We start from the raw sequence: 16,354 nt of genomic DNA on the forward strand, positions 1-16,354 counted from the left end.
CCCCTCCTCAGCTGGACAGGGGGGAGAAAAATATAACAAAAGGCTCGTGGGTCAAGATAAGGACAGTTTAATAAAGTGATAGCAAAGGTCGCGCGCGCGAAAGCAAAAGGAAAAACAAATGATGTTATTCTCTACTTCCCATCAGCAGGCGATGTCTAGCCGCTTCTCGGGAAGCAGGGCTTCCGTACGTGTAGTGGTTGCTCCGGAAGACAAAATGCCCCCCACTTCCGTCTCCCTTTACTTAGCTTTTACATCTGAGCTGATGCCATATGGTATGGAATATCTGTTTGGTGAGTTTAGGTCAGCTGTCCTGGTTATGTCCCCTCCCAAGATCTTGCCCTGCCCCAGCCTGCCATTGAAGGGAGGGCAAAAATGTTGGAGAGACAGCCTTGATGCTGTGCCAGCACTGCTCAGCAGCAGCCAAAACACTGGTGTGCTATCAACACCTTTCTAGCTACTGATGCAGAGCACAGTGCTATGAGGGCTGCTGTGGGGAGTATTAACTCCATCTCAGCCAGACCCAATACACAGGATCAGAAGCTAGCAGCTGCATGGACCCTTTCTTAGAGCTTCTGCTATCAGCTGCCTTCTCTTCTTGACAAGATTCCACAGCATCTTAGCCTGTAAGTTATCCAAACGTTCGTTGTAATGACAGAGTCACACCAGTCACGCTCCTCTTTTTCCCCCCAAGTGTAAAAAAACCTCCCCACACTTCTTCCATTTATTGCTTTTCTCCAACTTCTTGTGGACAATGCCACGTATTCCCACTTCTGCCGAGTACAAAAAGAAAGTGTGCCCCATTTTTCTGCAAAAGACCTTAAAATCATGACGAGCAACTTAAATGTAATTTATTGATGACCGCAGAGCCAAAGTTTTTACCCTCCTCTTTGTTCCCAAGATGGCTTGCAAAACCTACAAAACCAACAAAAAATTAAATGAGTAGCAGTCACTCACAGGTACAATGTCCTGAAATAGATGCACCTGGAGACCACAAGCTAATGGACTGCTATGGCCCCCCTGTGCGACCAAAAGCACTGATTCTGGTCCACCATCACAGGGAGGGAAAAGTCATCTCCCACAGCTGTGCTTTCTGGAATATGAGCAGTGGTAAGGAAATAGGAGCCTGTGAAACCCAGACACACAAAATATCCTGTGACTGAGTGTCTGAGTCTACATAATAACGCTTGTAAACTTGGAGGGTTTCTAAGGCGACCTGAAAAGTGTACTGGAGTTGCAACTTCAGTGTAGCAGGAATCTGGGTTTTGTGGACAAAGCACCATTGGAGAAATCTCTGGCAATAAACGGTGGCCACATTGCAATTTAGATTTCTAGATTTTCTTTCTGTTACTAGATTCAAACTGCAATCGCATGACTACATTTAAGATCCTTACTGGTCAATGCCTGAAAATACATTTTTACGCTTACTCACTTAACCCCATTAACCCTACTTGATGATGACAATTTCACCTGTTGAAACTATGTAGCACTGCACTTGTACTCTAGAAAAAATCATCCCTAAAATCTTGTCCAAAAGCATGAATTTTCTTGAACACAAAACCCCAAGGCCAGGTGATTTTATAGTCCTGTGCACAGCCTTTTTTTCTGTGTCCACACGCAAATACTAATTCTCTACAGAAATCGGTTATTTCTGGTCATGAATATCCTCATGTTAAAGAGGAAGAGTGCTAAAAACATAAAGGATGAAGTGGAGGTACACAAGCTCTTCCCTCTGCTAACGTCAGGCAAAAGATGCGGCTGTGCTGCTGCCACGGTGGCGCACAGTTCAGAATTGTCAACAGAATCGGTTCTAGAACCTCCCCGGATCACCAGCCCTGCGCCTGTCACAGCTGCTCAGCAGAGCAGACAAGCCAGGCTGCTGCTCGCTCAGCTGAAGACCCCTACCCAAGGAAAGACGTGAATCCTTGCTACAGGGTGAATCTTACCTGCTGCAGCAGGCAAAAAGGTACTGCCGACTTAGCATCCTGCCGAGGAGGACCTCTACTGCGCTGTTTCTCAGGTAGTTAGACCTTTCTGTCCATTACATCACTTACACACTTTCTGGGTACAGACGGAGAACTAGTGAAAAAGCAATAAATGACCTAAGTTTCATTTTCTCTCAAGAACCCATTAGCACAGTCAGATAGAAGACTACTCTAAATAACTGTTGTACACATCCTTTGTAAGGAAACAGGAAGCCTTCAAGTATTTTTGAATACTGCAATGATAATCAACATTTTGTGTGCGGTTTTACCTACAATACAAAAATGACAGCGCTGGCTGGTAACATTGTTCTGTCAAACATCCAGTTGTTCATGGTATCGCTGCATTTAATTCTACTGATTTAAATATTAACAATGTCGTAAGTTGCTATTTTGGTAAAGTAACACACCTAAAATCCCCAAAACATATTGTACCAGCAATTACTGTATATAATACTCTGAGGCTGCTAAATAACTAGTGAGATTCTAGAAGTATGTTTCACAAGACCGTTTAGATTACCACAGAAAACCCACTAAACAATTTATTAGAGAACCCTCCCACATGAACTTAATTTTAAAAAACTTCAGTTAGATATAGTTAGTCCTTTATAGAGAGCCAACACAAAAACGTAAGCAGGATTATGTAGAAAAACAGAAGGCCCAGAATAAAGAATGTAACTTCTGCTCCTCCAAGTTACTTTATACATTATTTTGAGTAAGCATTTAATCTTAAGCATATGGAGAGGATATTTTATGGTAAAAAAATTTATAGGGCTTTGGAAAAGCTAGTCTCCCAATTAATTATTATTTTTTTTAAGTTATAAAAGTTGGCTGAGAAATACAAGTGCAATCAGGATGTTACACAAAATAGCCATCTTCATTATTTCATTATTCAATCAATCCACTACAACCAAAATCAGAAGATGTGTATTTTTACTTTTGGTATCAGGAGATACAGGTATTTTAAATTTGAAAAAAAAAAAAAAAAAAAAGCTGAGCTTGCAGTAAGCTACAAACCATTTGGATGAACTGTAGCTTCCACCCTGCCTCCTCGTGCACTGAAATGTGATGATTCACAGGTGACAAACACCGACCTTGCCCCAGTTGGTTTGTTAGGGCATAGGATGACCTTAAGACAGGACCTTCAACTATGGAATTCATACTTTTTGGTTTCAGTTGGGCAAGCCTTCTCACGTCTCTTGACCTTCTATGCACACTGCAAAATCTGTCAGTTCACTTGAGTTTTTCCCCTAGTCAGATGTAGTTATGGAATAAAAATGTAACCTTGCAAAACATTAACAGCTACTTAAAAAAGATGTCCTGTCCTTTCCCAACCCTCTTCTCTCCACATATTCCTTAAAATATGCTGCCTCCTGACCCCAGCAGATAACTGACAAATGCTTATTCCATCCTCAGCCCATCCAGGCTCTTACAATCGGCAGCCTTTACAGGTGAATTTCTTCTATTTGAATCTTAGAATGAATCACAGAATGGTTTGGGTTGGAAGGGACCTTAAAGATCTTCTAGATCCAACCCCCCTGCCATGGGCAGGGACACCTTCCACTAGACCAGGCTGCTCAAAGCCCCATCCAACCTGGCCTTGAACGCTTCCAGGGAGGGGGCATCTACACCTTCTCTGGGCAACCTGTTCCAGTGCCTCACCACCCTCACAGTAAAGAATTTTTTCCTAATATCTAATCTAAATCTCCACTCTTTCAGTTTAAAGCCATTACCCCTCATCCTATCACTACATGGCCTTGTAAAAAGTCCCTCTCCAGCTTTTCTGTAGGCCCCCTTTAGGTACTGGAAGGCTGCTGGAAGGTCTCCCTTGAGCCTTCTCTTCTCCAGGCTGAACAACCCCAACTCTCTCAGCCTGTCTTCATAGGAGAGGTGCTCCAGCCTTCTGATCATCTTTGTGGCCATCCTCTGGACTCACTCCAACAGGTCCATGTCCTTCATATGTTGGGGGCCCCAGAGCTGAACACAAGTACTCCAGGTGGGGTCTCACAAGAGTGGAGTAGAGGGGGAGAATCACCTCCCTCAACCTGCTGGTCATGCTTCTTTTGATGCAGCAAACACACATTGCTGGGTTATGTTGAGCTTCTCATCAACCAACATCCCCAAGCGCTTCTCCGCAGGGCTGCTCTCAATCCATTCTCTGCCCAGCCTGTATTTGTGCCTGAGATCGCCCCAACCCATGTGCAGGACCTTGCACTTGGCCTTATTGAACTTCATGAGGTTCGCAAAGGCCCACCTCTCAAGCCTGTCAAGATCCCTCTGGATAGCATTCCTTCCCTCCAGCTTGCCGACCGCACCACACAGGTTGGTGTTGTTCGCAAACTTGCTGAGGGTGCACTCAATCCCACCGTCCATGTTGGCAACAAAGATGTTAAACAGTGCTGATCCCAATACCGACCCCTGAGGAATGCCACTCATCACTGGTCTCCACTTGGCCATTGAGACATTGACAACAACTCTTTGAGGGTGACCATCCAGCCAATTCCTTATCCAGCGAGTGCTCCATCTGTCCAATCCATGTCTCTCCAATTTAGAGACAAGGATGTTGCGTGGGACAGTGTCAAATGCTTTGCACAAATCCAGGTAGATGACATCAGCTGCTATTCCCTTATTCACCAACACTGTAACCCCGTCGTAGAAGACCGCCAAATTTGTTAGGCATGATTTGTCCTTAGTGAAGCCATGCTGGCTGTCACCAATCACTTCCTTATTTTCCATGTGCCTCAGCATAGTTTCCAGAAGGATCTACTCCATGATCTTGCCACGCACGGAGGTGAGACTGACAGGCCTGTTGTTCCCTGGGTCTTCCTTTTTTCCCTTTTTAAAAATGAGGGGTTTATTTCCCCTTTTCCAGCCCGTGGGAACTTCCCCAGACTGCCATGACTTCTCGAATATGATGGATAGTGGCTTAGCCACTTCAGCCACCAGTTCCCTCAGGACCCGCAGATGCATCTCATCAGGTCCCGTGGACTTGTGCACCTTCAGGTTCCTTACATGGTCTCGAACCTGATCTACTCCAATGGTTCTTCATTCTCCCACTCCCTGCCTTTGCCTTCTGCGACCTGGGTGGTGTGGCTGGAGCACGTGCCAGTGAAGACTGAGGCAAAAAAGTCGCTGAGTACCTCAGCCTTCTCCAAGTCCCAGATAACCAGGTCTCCCATTTCCTTCCAGAGAGGGCCCACATTTTCCCTAGCCTTCCTTTTATCACCAATGTACCTACAGAAGCTTTTCTTGTTGCCCTTGATGGCCCTGGCCAGATTAAATTCTATCAGGGGTTTAGCTTTCCTAACCTGATCCCTGGCTGCTCGGACAATTTCTCTGTATTCCTCCCAGGCTACCTGTCCTTGCTTCCACCCTCTGTAGTCTTCCTTTCTGTGTTTGAGTTTGTCCAGGAGCTCCTTGTTCATCCATGCAGGCCTCCTGGCATTTTTGCCTGACTTCCTCTTTGTTGGGATGCATTGCTCCTGAGCTTGGAGTATTAACCAGCTTGCTTGGGCCCCTCTACCCTCCAGGGCTTTATCCCATGGTACTCTACCAAGCAGACCCCTGAAGAGGCCCAAGTCTGCTCTCCTGAAGTCCAGGGTAACAAGCTTGCTGTGCGCTCTCCTCACTGCCCTGAGGATCCCGAACTCCACCATTTCATGGTCGCTGCAGCCAAGGCTGCCCTTGAGCTTCACATTCCCCACCAGCCCCTCCTAGCTGATGAGAACAAGGTCCAGCATAGCACCTCTCCTTGTTGGCTCCTCTATCACTTGGAGAAGGAAGTAATCATCAACGCATTCCAGCAACCTCCTGGATTGCTTATGCCCTGCTGGGTTGTATCTCCAACAGATATTGGGGTGGTTGAAGTCCCCCATGAGGTCTAGGGCTTGTGAACGTGAGGCTGCTCCTGAGAGCCTCATCTGCTCGGTCTTCCTGGTCGGGTGGCCTGTAGCAGACTCCCCCTGTAATGTCACCTGTCCCTGCCCTCCCTTTAATCCTGACCCATAAGCTCTTGGTCAGCTCCTCACCCATCCCCAGGCAGAGCCCCACGCACTCCAACTGGTCATTGACGTAGATGGTGACACCCCCTCCTCATTTCCCCTGCCTGTCCTTCCTAAAAACCCTGTATCCTTCCGTTCCAGCACTCCAGTCATAGCAGCCATCCCACCACGTCTCCGTGATGCCAGTAAGATCATTGCCCTGCAGGCGTGCGCACATGTCTAACTCCTCTTGTTTATTCCCCATGCTACGTTTGTTTGCATAGAGGCATTTAAGTTGGGCCCCTGATGAAGCTGACTTACTGGCTGGAGTGGCTGGAATTCCTTTGTGCTGCTCTTCAGGTGCTCTCCTGCTGACCTGTGATCCCTTTCTAGGCTCTGGGCATTCCCTGCTGACACTGGCATCAGACCGGTAGGAGTGGGATGGATTGAGGTTCCCCTCCCCCAGCAACTTTAGTTTAAAGCTCTCTTCGCCAGCTTGGCAAGCCTATGACCGAAGATGCTCTTCCCCTTCTCTGACAGATGGACTCCATCTGCCACCAGTAGGCCACGTTTCTCAAAGCGAGTCCCATCGTCTAAGTAGCTGAACCCCTGGCTGTGGCACCAGTCCCGTAACCATTTGTTGATTTGCCAGGTTGACTGGCTCTTTCAAACCCCTTCCCTCTGACTGGGAGGACTGATGAAAAACTACCTGTGCTCCAGAGTCCCTTACCACCGCTCCCAGGGCTCTGTAGTCCTTCTTGATACTCCTCAGACTGCTCCTGGTTGTATCACTGGTGCCCACAGGAAACAACAGCAGCAGATAATAGTCAGTGGGCCGTACAAGGCTTGGTGGTCTCTTGGTGACATCCCTGATACAAGCCCCCAGTAAGCAGCACGGCTCTCTAGAGAGTGTGTCAGCTCAGCCTCTGTACCTCTCAGAAGAGTGTCGCCTACTACTATCACCTGTCACCTTTTCTTAAGTTGCGCTGGTTGTTATACAGGGAGCAGACTGGGCTGCCTTACTCAGGTCCAGAGTCTCTCCTGATGTAACTCTTCTGTGTGACATTTGCAAGGCGCCTCAATGAAATGCCATTCTTAGGATGTTCCCAATCTTAGACGTTATGGTACTGAGTATTCTAAGTAAGTGCCAGAGGCAAAGAACACTGTGACCATTAATGACTGCTACTACAGGAAAGGGAAAAAAACCAAACAAGTTAATGGTCATAAGCTGCTAGTGTATTATTCAACCTCTAAACCCAAAATCTAGAGCAGATACCAAGTACTAAGAGACATGGGACTGCCCCTCTGCATACGCAACCCTTAGTAAAGACAGAAACCAAAAAGGCCTGGTCGTCTCCTTTGCTATCGTCATTTGTCCCTGCACTTTTCATCACAAGTCAGAAAGCAATCCACTCCCCCTGCTTCAATATAGTCTGTTACTACAAAAAGGTGTCTCAGATATGCACAGGAAGGAGCGGCACACACAAGCAGCATTGGTTGCCCGAGGTAACTACCTAGGAGTGGAGCAGTAGCTAGCTTGCTTCCACCCTCCTGTGCTTCTCCAAATTGTATATGCAAGAGGTAGAAACGACAAGAAGAAGAGTAACTGAAATTTCCACTACCTTTCCGTCTATGTGAGTTCATGTTCTTTACTTCACCTCCAGTGTTTGGCCTCAGGCCATCAGCAGAAGAGCCAACCCGCTCTGCCGGAAGACGCTCCACAAAAGAATAAGAAAGTTTACACAACAAATACTGATTTCATATCAGTGTACGAACCTCAGTTCAACCACAACATGTGGAACTACGACCGATGTTACTCTCAGTCTAGCCGCTCAAGGGAAAGGTACTACTTCTCCAGGAATGTTCCCCATCCTAGGATGGTCTGTCACATGCCAGGTAAGAGTTGTTGAGGGACCACACAGATAGCCTGGACAACTGCCCTGGCAAGCACAAAGAGAAATGCGAGCATAACGTGATTTTGTTCCAAAAGCACCCACTGCTCCTGTTTCCTGTTTCCAAGAGAAGCATTTCATCCAAAAAAGCCATTACCTTGATTTCAATCCACTAAGCATCTTTAGCACTAAATTCTTTACAAGGTACAACTAGAACTATTTTGCCAAGACAACTGTCTGGGATTTCTTTTAAGCTAAAATAATTTCCCTCAAGCTAAAGTAATTTCTTCCTCTTTCCTTCTGTGCTCACGAGTGTACCGTAAGTGCCAGAGACGGGTTGTCACAATTTTTTTCTCTATTTCACTCTCATCTAAATAATTCTTGTACCTTTCCAGGAGCAACATATTGCACAATGCAGCATTTAATAAGAGTAACCTGGTGCTCTAAAAACACCATGCTGCTCTGCTGGATGCTAGATCTAGCTGTGATTACTCTGCCTATACCTGAAAGGAATACAGTCAAAATCAGTGTGCCATTTGCATCAGCAGACAAAATAGGGATTCTAGGGATTGGCTTTTGTTTCAAGAAGCTGACCCTGTAGGTTTGCACAAAGACACCTTTCTGGCAGCAGCTGAAGGCAAATTGCTGGTACACAGCCAGATTTATACTGCAGAAGGCATAGAAGGATCATGAAGGGGAAAAAAAATCTCTGCTGAGTTTTTTGGGGACAGTTAGAATAAGTAGATATTTCATCAGGATTGGTATTGGTAGCTGATGAATCTGTGATACAACTTCTGTAATAAGGGATGAAGGATGATGCAGGACCAAATCAGTTCGCAATAAAATTTAATTTCTTGTGTCTTGGAAGGGGTGCCTTGGAAGGAACGAAGCAAGACTCCTCCTTTCAGATTGACCACCCAGCATATAATGTACACAACTCTGTGTATCTGTGTGTGCATATGTATGTATATATATATATATATATATATAAAATCTACCTAACGTAGAAACATAGAACACATAAAAAATAAAATACATATTTGTGTGCATCTCTCTCTTTTTCTAGAGGCTGGTAAAAAAGACAAGTTGGCCACAGCCAGCAAAGACCAAAGTCTTACACAGCTTAGCCAGATTAATTTGGTGGATATATTTGTACTCTCAGTAGAGTAATGTTCAGCTGTAATTACTTTCTGCTTAAGATTTGTCTTATGTCAGATACCAAACAGAATCAAGGTTCTGAAAATCCTCATCAGCTACTTAATAGCACTGCTTCTTTGCCATGTTAAATCCAGTTTGACTTACACTAATGATAAAAACAGTGGCCGTTTATAAAATTCCTTTTACCCTGGCGAAGAAAGGAGGGTTCTAGTTCTTCATTAAATGCTGCAACTCTCATTGAAAACTACAAGCTTTTTAAGAGAGGTAGAACAATGATTCTCACCTCCTGATTGGCATCGCTAAATGAGCATTCTTCACCCTACCTGGCCACTCTCCAGATTTTATCTGCAACATTGTCACTGTTCAGGTAGTGATTGATCACACCATCCTCTGTAACAGACTGCTTTTGGCCCTCTGCCATCTATTCAAGTATGCCAAGTCTACACACCATTCCGTAAGCCCTGTATTATTACACACAAATTTCAGATTTGATACCCCTGCTTTCCATTCTTCCAGCCGAGACTCTCCTTAGAGATCACCTGTTAAATTAACTGTGGGTGTTTATTGTACTAAAGACTGTATCCTTCGTTTTTTTGCACAGGATTAAACAACGCTCCGGTCTGTCTCGTAAGAAGCAACTTTTCAAGAGAATACCCATCTGCTGGCAACAAAGTCATCCTCAAGCAAGAAGCTGAACAAGAACACGTGCTACCTAGGAATGCCACAAGCAACATGTCTGCCAACTGCTACCTTCCAAAGCTCGAGGGCTTCACGCGAAGGCAGCTAGGCACTCCACAGTCCATGACACGTGAGTAGAGGCACCAAACTGCCCTATTATACAGCAGCAGAAGAGGAACCTGAGCCGTTAAAGATGCAACCGGGTCTCAGCCAGGGCACTGTGTCATCACAGCTCAGGTCCAGGTAAAGGGAACATAGGGCAATGAATGTACATTTAAAAGGCAAGTGTTTCTTCCCTTCTATGCGTGTTAGTCACCACAGATTTCTCCTTGCTAATTACCCTTGCATCTTCATAGCTTTTAGAGATTATATGCACACTAGACATCTAATAACTTCACAATTATCAGCAATTATGCCATCCGTAAGCAACACTCTGCAGTAGTAGCTACACACCACTGTAAGCATGTATCTATGAAATACACTTTCCAGGATTTTCTTCAGATGTCTTAGGCATCTCAGCAAATAATTGCATTAATGTACTATGTGAGGTAGTAAAAGCACACAAAAAAGGGAAGAAATAGACCCCCTTAGAGATATCTAAAATATGGCTTGTGCATTTTAGCAATTAAAAATGTCCCCCACCCCAATATAACATAAGGTGTATCTTACGGCCTTTATTCTTCAACTTGAGAAAACACTCTGCCTGTTGATTTCCAGGAGGATGTGCAGATGTTCCTGGAAGGATTCAAAATAACCCTCCTTCACCTGAAAAGGTAGGGGAAAAAAAGACACAGCTCTTTATTTCGGCACTCTCTCTCTCACTTTCTCAACACTGTAACCTGAACTGACAGTCTCAGACTGCTAAGGAGGACAGCACAGAACCAAAAGGAGGGATGTGAGGATCCCGTGTGTAGAACATGAGAGCTTGGAAGGGAGACGGTGTCAAGTAGGGTAATAACTAAGCCATAACTGTATCACTTTCAGCACTGTAATGTCACTGTGCTTCGCTAGCAAGAAAAATGGCCAAACCCAATGAAGATGGGAATAAAATTCACTTTGTTTCAAACTGCTGAGGAAAAAATGTCACACTATACAACAAACAAGCACAAGAAAAAACCTCCTCCCTTCACAACACAAAGATTCTTTAGATTACTTACTGCCAACAGTTTCACTTTTGCTGACACTGTTTTGTACAAGCGGCACACTGGGCTTTAGATCCAACTTTGCTGCTGTGTTCATAAATTCCAGTAAAAGATTCTTTCTGCAATAACTCCTTAGTCTCAAGCTGCAGGCTATCTAATGACTCGTCTCCCCTATTACAACCGCATGAGAGCTGAGGGCTAAGTCAGTATTCCATTACAAATGGTATCGCAAGGAGGATTGCACGCTCTTGAGAAAAAGGGAATGCAAGGGTTTCTGCACTGCTACTGGATAGGAGAGGGCACTACGAAGACGTTTTGCAGTAAAGATGCTAAAAATAAGGACTCACTTTTCTCCTAACTTTTCTATTTTAACTGGGGGTGGGGCTCTCTCGAAATGTTATGTCGTTCCTGAGAGATGGGTATAGTAAAGACCATGCTTTATTTTTACTGTTCATTTATACATGCAAAACACAGTTCTTCAAACTGCATTTACTGTGGTTTGGCTGCAAAATAACTATATAATGGACAGATACTGGCATATAGCCTCACTCAGTAAACTAGCCTGTTAATAGCTGTTAGCTGCCTTTTGCTTTTCCTCTGCACTTACAAACAGAACCTTCTGCCAATCACGTTTTAATTCCTCGTCCTTTAATAGACTGGTGAAGCCTGCACACAGAGAAATGAAGAGCAGTGGCTCAGCAGCATGCTACAAACCCACGATGGAAAAGCAAACAGACCACAGAGGTCCAGATTTAATCCCTTTCTCATCTGATTTCCATCAGTAGTTACCTGGCATCACTTTCATTCTCATCCAATGTTACGCATTATGCCACAGATATCTATTATTATTCTCAGTGACTGTATATTAGAAGCTGTAACAATTAACCTATCCAATTAACCTACAGGTGGCTATATTCAAGCAAATAACAGTTTTAGATGTGTTTTCTGTTGCACAGCCTTGCTGGGGACTAGTGTTAACCATACACTTCACGTTGCCTTTAATTGCTGCTTAAATGGAGTCAAGCCATTCCTTTACACATTGTTTTCTATTTTGGAAAAGCTTTTGAAAAAACAATTCCAAGCCTCTGCACAATCTGCAAACAGAGAGGGAAACCACGTCGCGTCTCTCACCCAGCCCTCCACTCCACTCATCAACTTGGATTACAGTCCCTGCATCCAGAAGAATGTGAATTCTGACTCGAGATACCTGGATCAGAAAATAAAGGTAAGACACGAGTGCTACAGTATATGGCTTCCTATGATGTTACACATTTTGATTTCTCCTGAGGATGGCATGGGACTTTATTGGTCAGATTCCCTTCCCCCACTGCCCCAGTGCGGAGTCTACTGACTTTTGTATTTAGCATTTACTCTTGAGTTTCTTTCACCTGAACACAAGCTGCTATGGGCAGTCACTGGGGGAGCAATGCAGCTAGCACACGGGCTGAAACTTGTTCTCTAAAACCAGCCTGCAAATATTACATCACATGCAAGGGGCTTTATATGTAGTAAACACTGCTTAGGATTTCCTTCCTGTGTCTCTGAAGCGCTGTGTACACGGGACTCACTCAACATCACCTTTTGCAGACTGCTGCTGTCCTTAGCTTATACTGTGGCAAAACTGATGGGTCATCTTAGGCTAGGCAATTTGCACAACTGTAGAACTGCACACTCACACAGCTAGAGCTTAACTAAAACACATGCAAAAACTGTTGTGAATCAGCTTCTCTTCCTTCAGGGTAACCATCCTGTACATCTTCCAGGTGCTGGAAAAACTGAGCGAAATTTTGCAGACAGATTCAATTACCGAGATCCAAAAATGGTTCGCAAGGGCAAGTAAAAAAGGTAACACGTGCATCTGTATCCCTTTCTGAAAAACAGGCCCTCTTGTACATTCGCATAAACCCCTGAATTTCTCATAGACCTGAACTGGAGGGGGTTGCTGAGGTGGAAGGACTAGGATACAGTGAAGTGTGCTTGGCCCAGTTGTGGCTGTGCTAAGCAGTAAGGCGACAGTACACACAAATTAGTCACTCAGACCTCAGCGCACTCAGGTTTGGTGCAGGGTGGAAAAACGTGCTCTCCCAGTGGAGCTCTGGGCTGCTGTGGGCTGGGGGGGAGGCAGAAAGCAAACATAACATGTCTCTCTGATGTCCTTAAGCCCTTTGAAAATGAGGTAAGGGAACTCCTGAATTCCCCCCTAAACATCCAGATCAGCGAGTGGGAACTTTAATAACATTTCTACCTTCACTTTTCAGAGAAAGACCTTGTGTCCAGTCTGATACATTCAGAGATGACTGATAAAGCTGTGCTGAATTCTAATGAAGCTACAGCAGAGAACATGAGTAGCCAGAGTCCAGTAAAGCCTCTCCCTACTCTTCAGAAGGCTCCAGGAGGGGAGATGAATCAGTCCAGGTAAAATCTGATGTGAGGTTGCTAGGATTAGGGATAAGCCAAACCTCAAACCCAGAAATTTTTGTTTTCTCCTCCCATGAAAAATGCAACTTTGTGACTGAAGTTTATCATGCACAGCCTTCATCAAAAGTGCTCCTCACTACAAACAACCCCACACTTTTGGATACAAATTGAGTTATTACAGGAACATCACAAAATTTTAGGAGCACTTGAAACCCCTTTGAGAAAAACCTCCCATATATTGCAGTGCACAGTCTATACCAGTTGTAAAGTCAGACGTTCTCTTTTTTTCACTCAGGTCTTCGGCTAAAGAATCAGGGGCCAGTCGAAATGTGAAACAGAGTAAGTAATGGAAATTATAAATGTTAAGACACATGTGTCTAGGACGCTAGTCACCAAACAGTACAGGGACTGTGAATGTTCAGAAGCTCTAACTTTTGCCTTCGCAGCAGGATGCAAATTAGAATCATAGAATTCAGTGACAATATGAGAAATGACATTTAAAACCTGAATTTAAGTTCTTTAAGAGCTAGATAGCCAAGACCCTCCATCCTTGCAGCCACTCAATTAGTTTCTCTTGATACGACATTCATGTAAATCTTCTAACTGCTGTAACTCAGAAATACAGCAAGGTGAGGGACATGCGTACAATTGCACCTGCCTCTTGCTAGAAAGAGGCACTCATTTAATCTCTTCACTAAAATCTGCTCCTGTAAGTCATATAAAAGCTGAAACTCCTGCCAGTCAACTTTGGGATTTGCCCTCACCTAACACATCTCCCTCACCCTTTGCAGGCGAAATCAGGCCTTCTCAGACTTTTTCAGCTACCAAAGCCCGCTTTTGCATCCTCTACCCAGTCAGGGCAAGCCAACAATACTGGCACTCCCAAGAAACACCACTATCACCTCTTTGTGTCCCTTCTGAAGCACACAGAGGCAACAAAAGTCAGTCCCATAGTACGTTATCATTTTAATAAAGCCATTCATGCCAGTTCTAATGCTACCAGCATTTACTGTTGTTTGTAACTCTACTGGAGGAGTGGGTGAAGAGTAATCTTACGTGAGAATGAGAAGGAAAAAGAAGAAACCTCCAAAGCAACCCTCTCCTTTTCGAAGTGGTGTCCAAGGAGGCTTCTTTGCTAATGAGTGGATGTGCTTCTCGTCTGCTTATGGAACAAAGCCAAACCAGTCTAACATAATCCTAAGCCTATCCTGATAACATACAGCTTCCTTTTTCAAAATGTTTTCCAGAAAGGGAGAAAGAATGTCATTTGCTTTCAAGGCTGAGGAACAGAGGTCCAGGACAAGCAGACAGGCTGCTCCCAGGGAAGAACTCCAACTGAGAAAGTGCTATGGAAAGAAGAGACCATCCTGCCTTCACACTCTCATCAGAAGTCTGACCTGTGCCACAGCCACCCCAAACAACAGATATCCCCCTTTCCAGTGGAGCCCCCCCCCCCCCATTCAGAGCCACTTAAGCATCTCCCAGTCACTATCACATACAGAAATATGTATTCTTAGCAGTTATGTTATAAAGATATCTGTTCAGACTCCCTGTTAAAATAATTTTATGCTCATTATATTTAGTCCTCAAGCAATTCAACCAAACCATGCTGCAGAGGTACATGAGAAGTGCGCTAAATGAAAAAAAGGACAGAGGCAACACTTTTGGGCACCGGATTCATTGTTTTGTGTGACTCAGCCAGGCCTGCACAAAGAGCTCTTGTGTGCAGACTTGACTCTACAGTCACAGACATACTGGGGTAAGAAGAGGGGCACACACACATTATCTGCAGAGATGCACATCAAGCCCTAGGCACTGGAAGAAAAAAGACCCTGGATTTTCAAAATCTGGCCTGCAGACTAACTGCAGATGTCTGCCTCACAGCAAGCTAAAATTTGCTTCCATAGTTCTCATCGTTAGCAGAGAAGAATCACAAACCGTAGTATCCAATGGGGGGAGGAGGGGGAACATGGGACACGAATGGGACAGGATGACACCAAACAAACATTAAAACCACCATGCAAACCTCAAGCCACCAAAACAGAGGCCAACAATGACAGAAACACATCTGGCCCTTTTTCAGGCCTCGTGAGTGAACTGTGAAAGGAGGAGAATCGGGGTTTATCTGTTTTAAACATATCTCTGTCAATCTCTTCTCACAAAACCAAAGAAAGGTGATAAATCGACCCTACTTCCATTTATTTTCCGGAGCAAGATTATTCAGTGCAGACAGGCTCATTCAAAACATCTGGCTGTTTGATGGGCAAGGAGAAAAATCCTGTTAGCACAGCGTTAAGGAAAGAGGAGCTTAGCTCAGAGCAGAGCTCAGTATACTCTTTCCAAGAGCCCCTGCCTTCACTTCAAATCACGTCTACTGCAGTAACAACTACCACCTCCATTCCCATTTCCCACTGCAGGAGAGGGCTATGCTAAGACCTGGGGGACAATCTCAGCTCTGCTTTCCCTTGGTGCTCACTCACTGCTGCACATGCCTAGCCATGCTAGAGCACCAGATGAAGCAGGCTGGGGGGCTTGAAGTAACCTGTAGCCGCAAATCAATGAACGGAGTATTTGTGAATGGCCAGCAGAAGGCTGGTCACCCAGAATGGTCGTGACACAGGTCCACTTGCCAACTCAGACCACAGATGCAGAAACTCACTTCTACAAAACGATTTAATGGGTATCAGTTTAGCAGATATGTAATTCCTATACAGCTGTGCAAGAGTATGAGCCTGCAGGCCATGGCAAATGGGAGCAGAGCTTCAAGCAAGAGAGGAGCTGGCAGTGCTTTGAAACTTCCCTTGTGTCTTAGGTGTAAACATTACAAAGTCAGCTGGAAACTAAACCGGAAACCAAGTGAACTGGAAACCAAACAGCAGGGTTGAGTGACTACACGCTGACCGAGTTGTGGTAATGACTTAGTGAATGGGGCAGATACTTGACCAAAAGCTTTTGGGCCATACTCAGATTGCCTTAATTCCATATAAATCTCTGTCCTTAGTGTTTCTTATCAGCTGTCTCTCAGCATCATGCTGCATTAGCTGAGCCTGAAAAACTTAATTATGCCTCAGAGGCTCACTGCCAAACAGAACCAAAATTAACGCAAC

General features: G+C 44.8%; 2 protein-coding genes across 46 annotated transcripts in view; one reads left to right on the plus strand and one right to left on the minus strand.

The window, feature by feature from the left end:
* The window catches only part of LOC142032347 (alcohol dehydrogenase 1-like), a 330,614-nt gene that overhangs the window by 54,095 nt on the left and 260,165 nt on the right, over positions 1 to 16,354 (minus strand). For 43 of the 45 annotated variants that reach the window (XM_075031193.1, XM_075031006.1, XM_075031212.1 and 40 more), the window contains one exon: positions 10,357 to 10,452. The exons of 1 other annotated variant lie outside the window; for it this stretch is intronic. The gene's annotated coding sequence lies outside the window, so the exon portion shown is untranslated. Of the gene's footprint in view, positions 1 to 1,943; positions 2,077 to 10,356; positions 10,453 to 16,354 lie in introns of all 45 variants that reach the window. One more of the 45 variants, XM_075031034.1, reaches the window with a different exon arrangement.
* On the plus strand, positions 1,929 to 14,818 carry LOC142032624 (uncharacterized protein C4orf17 homolog). The gene is made up of 9 exons (XM_075031465.1): positions 1,929 to 2,017; positions 7,624 to 7,855; positions 9,611 to 9,817; positions 10,405 to 10,460; positions 11,890 to 12,054; positions 12,593 to 12,674; positions 13,088 to 13,244; positions 13,543 to 13,586; positions 14,495 to 14,818. Exons 2-9 carry the CDS (start codon positions 7,753 to 7,755, stop codon positions 14,584 to 14,586), a joined length of 906 nt encoding a protein of 301 aa, XP_074887566.1. The 5' UTR covers positions 1,929 to 2,017; positions 7,624 to 7,752; the 3' UTR covers positions 14,587 to 14,818.

This window comes from Buteo buteo, chromosome 1 (genome assembly GCF_964188355.1).
Source record: "Buteo buteo chromosome 1, bButBut1.hap1.1, whole genome shotgun sequence".
NCBI classification, from domain to species: domain Eukaryota; kingdom Metazoa; phylum Chordata; class Aves; order Accipitriformes; family Accipitridae; genus Buteo; species Buteo buteo.